At 40.3% G+C, this 5,302-nt stretch overlaps 1 protein-coding gene across 1 annotated transcript; it reads left to right on the top strand.

The window, feature by feature from the left end:
• The first annotated feature begins 1,766 nt into the window (after positions 1-1,766).
• LOC115266089 (uncharacterized) lies at positions 1,767-3,852 on the top strand. The gene is made up of 2 exons (XM_062857249.1): positions 1,767-2,143; positions 2,202-3,852. Exon 2 carries the CDS (start codon positions 2,521-2,523, stop codon positions 3,850-3,852), a length of 1,332 nt encoding a protein of 443 aa, XP_062713233.1. The 5' UTR covers positions 1,767-2,143; positions 2,202-2,520.
• Positions 3,853-5,302: the final 1,450 nt, after the last annotated feature.

The following is a 5,302-nucleotide window of genomic DNA, read 5'->3' as shown; positions in this document are numbered from 1 at the left end:
AAATGAAAAAGTTACAGCCAGAAAACCTGATTTTCTTGAACCAACCTAAGTTTATACAGAAAAATTTCTCTAGATCGGTCAATTTCAAAGATACATAAAAATTGTCTTAAGCAAACTTGTTCAAAATTGATAGATCTATAATTTTGCCGAAGAATGTCTGTAGAAATTCTTGCAAGTAAAAAAGTTTGGTATCCAATTTCTTCGAAAATATGGACCACACTAATTTAAATGTATTTTGGAAATCGGGCCTTATTATCAGGAACAACTTTGTAGAACTTTGAATGCATCAATCCTTGTAAATCAGGGTCCTGGACCACTGTGCAATAGGACCAGATTCCCCGCCGAATGAACTTTCGGTCGTTGTAATCGGTTCCGTCAAAAAGTGATGTGATTTCTATGTATACATACACACATGAGTTTTTAAAGATTTCATTTATTTTTTTTTCTTTAAAAAAATAACGACTTTAGAGTCCGTAAAATGTTTAACAGTTTGACCAATTTCAATTTATTTGGCGTGCTTTTGTTGATATTTTTGTTGCCCAAGAATTCTGTAAATAAACTGTACCTTTAAAAAATCGTTTCAAAATGTATAAATACCAAAAACTGTTCAAAAACACGTAAATAATCATTTGGAAGCCTTAAGCTTCATTTTTTTGAGTGTTCTGAATTAAAAATATTCTCCAATCTCCTCCAATGAATTCCATATTCTTAAATTTGATGCTAAGTATCTGGGTTGGAGTAAAAATTGCAAATAATCGTCAAAAACTCAAATTTTACATGAAAAAATTAAGTTTCAAAGATACATTCTACCGTGACGTTACAACGTTTTGACGCCTTTTTTGTCAGATTTTTCACTATAACACGTTGTAACGTTACGCTACTCATTCGCATTTTTAACATACTTTCCCAATGAAAACTAACTGTTGAACAGATCATACTTATTGGAAATTTTACAAGGAATCCAAATATGTTAAAGTATTTGAGGGTTAACGGTCTAATTTACGAGTTATAGGGGAAAATCTGACTGAAAAGGCGTCAAAACGTTGTAACGTCACGGTAGAATGTGTCTAATGCATGTTTTGGCGGTTTTTGGCGAAAAGTATCATAAAAATGACTACTTTGACGAATGGTTTGTTTGGGACAAAGATAGGCAACAGAAATATCTATAAAAGCACGAATAAAATTTGAAATAGGTCAAACGGTTAAAAAGTTATCGGACTATAAAATTAAATTTTATTTTGTAAAAAGAAGAAAAACATAAATTGAATCTTTAAAAACTCATACCGTCTACCCCCGGTGGTTTGAACGACACCTCATGCAAACCAACGGGGTTCATTTTTTAACTTGAACTTCTAGTAACCCTGTGGGCATCGAAAAACACACTGATGGTAACCGTGGTAACTTTTTTTGCTGTTTTGTTTTGATTCTGCGTTCCATTTCACCCCGTTCCAAGAGCGGAATGACGTTTGAATCATTTTTAGTTTGAACGATGTGCAAATTAGAGAGGGTCAAATTAAAAAAACAATTTTTTTGGGCTTTTTAACAAATCACTTGAAACTGGAATGTTTCCGAATGAATGGAAAAAATCTTTTCTTATACCTATCTATAAATCTGGGAAAAAATCTGATTGTCGCGACTTCTAGTCGCACCGCCCCACACATCCAACCAGCGAAACAGTACGAACCTACATTTTTTACCTTGTCCACTATGACAGGCCCCCCTGAGGAGCGCGCCGTTGTGTAGGACGTCAGAATGACAATAAACGGTAGTAAACGTCAGGGACAGATAGATCGCGAGAAGATAGAAAATTAGCAAGTCAGCATGCGGTCGAAAGTGAATTCAGCACTATTTTCTTTTGCTCTTAAATCTACCTTAAAACTATTATAAAATTATTTTTCTCTACTGAGTGTTATCAGAAGTTTATTGTAATACTAAGTTAAAACGTATCATGCAGTTAGTTGATAAATTCTTATAATTAGTAGTACGACGAATTATCACAGGTGGGTTCAATGGATTATAGCCTAAAATTATGAATGATTCTTACTTTAAAACATAAAACATACAGATATCAAACATAAACGCGTGACGCAGACACTGTGCAGTAAATCGAGACACAAGTAATCGCCGGAAAAACGCAGAGCAGGTATTTGTGTGTATATTAAAACCTCTGAACTAAATCTAACCTGAAATGTAAATTTTAGCTTACCCACCACTGAACTATTGCCTAGACTACTAGAAAGGGACACTAAACGTAAGTTTTACATACTGCTGTGTACAAAACAATCATAAAAATCCTTAAAATGAAAAAGCTAAAACGAATACGAAAACAAAAACTTATGTACGAAACTATGTTCTTTTGCCAGGGATTTTTTAACGCTACTGTCGTTATCGTCACTGTAATCGATTTCGCTACAATATATCGTTTAAAGAATCGGAAAACTGTCTCTTTCGTTGCGAATTGCAACATTTTAAAAAATCCGTTTACTCCGCGATCGGGGAGGCTATAATATCACCGATAATATGTCGAAAAACCGTGGGAAAGTTGCGCTGCCGGGTGTGAGTTGTGGTGTTTGCAAAAATCCGGATGATAGCCGGATGGTGTGCTGTGATGACTGTGGTGGATGGTTCCATTTTGAGTGCGTGGGAGTTGATCAAGGGATCGAGGAAGCAGATTGGAGTTGTGCGTCGTGCGAAGCAAAGCGAGCGGCTCAGATCACACCGACCCGTTTGACAGTCCCGGTACCAGAAGGAGCAGCCAGATCGTCAGTCAGCGCCCAGGATCAGCGGAATAGGCAACTCGAAAGACAACTAATGGAGTTCGAGGGGCAATTGCAACAGATGCAGCGGAAATTCGACGAACAGCAACAGTCGTATGAACGGATGCTCGCGGAGAAAGATCGCGAGTTGACAAATGCAGTGGATGATTTGCAGCGCCAGTACCAGCGTCGCTTGGAGAAAAAGGAGCAACAAATTCGTGACGAGCTGACTGCACCCGCAGCTGTGCCTCTACCGAGTGCGAATTCAACAACACTGGGGGTAGAGAATCGTGCGGCGAGTAACGTGTGCGATGTCATCGAGCAGATGCAGAAGCAGCTGGAGGAGATGGCGAAGAAGCAAGATTTGGAGACGAAGCGTCTTGAAGGCCGATTAAGGGCAATGGAAGTTCATACCAGCGATCCAGTAGGAAGGAGCAGTAGTGGTTTGAATGTTAACGCGGATCCATTTGACCCGGATCGTAGTTCTGGCGTGTCATCGGTAGCTAATCCTCATGAGCTGAGCAGAAGTCAACCCGCTGCGCGGCAAGCAGTGGCAAAAGAACTTCCCATCTTTTCCGGAAACCCCGAGGAGTGGCCGCTTTTCATCGCCACATATGAAAGCACGACTAAAATGTGCGGTTTCAGTGACGAGGAAAACCTACTACGGCTTCAACGGAGTTTGAAGGGCAAAGCTCTCGACGTGGTAAGGAGTCGGCTTTTGTACCCAGCCGGGCTTGGAGGTGTCATCAATACGCTACGAACACTGTTTGGTCGACCAGAGGTGATCGTGCATTCGCTAGTTTGCAAGATTCGGGAGATGCCAGCGCCGAAGACGGAGAAGTTGGGAACTTTGATCGATTTCGGTGTCGCAGTCCAGAACATGTGTGCAACGATCGTAGCCTGTGGATTAAACGAGCATCTTTGCAACGTGACACTTCTGCAAGAGCTTGTTGAGAGACTACCGCCAACTATCAAGCTTGACTGGGCGAAGCATCGCCAAACCTTGCAGGCAATCACACTATCAGACTTCAGCAATGAACTACCTGCACCGGTTTCCGACATATTCCACCGCGAGAGGCGCTTCAAGTTTTCTTGAGCTCTATCGGAAACTAATGGAAACTGTCAGAGGTTCCACCAAATTCCAACAGATGGCGACTCTATAGAGTATAGCATTTTACAGTGATTGTACCGAACTATGGAATGCCGTGTTTTATATTTTTTTGTTTCTGGCTACGCGATCAATGATATATTTAAAATGCTTTTAAGTGCATTGTTTTAAATTTCCATTGTAATTTTCATAAAACAATGCACATGCAAGCATTTTCATTGGATATGAGTATTTCAAATGTATGAATATTTTATGTGGTGCCAAAATTTGGTGCAGTACGGTAAAGCTGCAACAGAATCGTTTTGACAGATGATTTGTGTAAAACGTTGCGAGCGTGACAACAAAAACAAACAAAAAATCAGAACGTTGAAATTTGTGGAATTCTGATTGATATTCGCGGAAGAATTGTTCGCGGAATTGTATATTTTAGTGAAAAATATAGTGCGAATTAGTCGAATATGTAATTTACGCGAGTGAAAACTACGGAGTGACAGTGTCGTGACAATAAGAACGCTTTCCCGTCTAAATTTCAAGGGAGACAACAACCAGCTACTCCAAACGGAACGGGAAAGCTCCCGGCAGGATTTACGCTTCAGATTGCCATTGAATGGACATTAGGAAAGAACTGAGGAGATACTGGACTAATTGGCTGCAAAGTGGAAGGTGTTGATGGCCAGCGAGCATGCATGAAACCCCCGGGGTGAACATCCGGCAGAAGCGGATCCCACCATTTCAAAGAAAATTATTTTATTGCCGAAATCGCCAGCTACGATCAGGTCGGCTATCGCGACACATTGCGGAATGGATTGACCCCCGTAGATTGTGGAGTTGGTGCAACAATGTTCGATGCGCAAAATCAAGATGACGAAACGAGAGCCGGTTCCGATCCAAGAATGTTACGGGTGTGGAGCGAAAGATGAAAGAGGGATAGTGCCGCCTCATACAAGACGATTAAGGGCGGACGGGACGGTCGAGAAAATATCCGCCATTGCTCTGTTGCTACTAAGATGGTAATCTCAGATTCTACTTCATATTTTGCAACAAAAACCTATCATTGTGTATGCTCACTTGCAGTGCATATGCTGATTGGTTTTCAGCATCTTCAGTGCGATAGGTCTCGAGATTACCATCTTCAAAATCGCGAGGCAAATTGTTAGAAAGAGAGGCAAGATAGGAAAAATAACACGGCGTCCCGTTTCACCTTAAAGAGAAATTGTATGTGCATTTTTAAATAAATGTTTTAAGCAAATTTGTTTTCTTTCGGTGGATTCTCATTTATGTATCACCCTCATTCTCGTTTATGGGCGTATCCACTTTCGGGCGGGACGGGAAATTGAAAGGACTAAGAAAATACAGCAAATAGGGATCAAACTTATCGACTTGATCCACCATTTTTTCTACATTTGTTTCCAATTTTTCAGGATTGGTTTTGGATTGT

This window comes from Aedes albopictus, chromosome 3 (genome assembly GCF_035046485.1).
Source record: "Aedes albopictus strain Foshan chromosome 3, AalbF5, whole genome shotgun sequence".
Taxonomy (NCBI): domain Eukaryota; kingdom Metazoa; phylum Arthropoda; class Insecta; order Diptera; family Culicidae; genus Aedes; species Aedes albopictus.
Note: the sequence above shows the minus strand (reverse complement) of the source record. Positions and strands in the feature narration are given on the sequence as shown.

Bases quoted from the DNA above. Each gene is read 5' to 3' on its own strand.
- LOC115266089 (XM_062857249.1), top strand. From the start codon at position 2,521: ATGTCGAAAAACCGTGGGAAAGTTGCGCTGCCGGGTGTGAGTTGTGGT.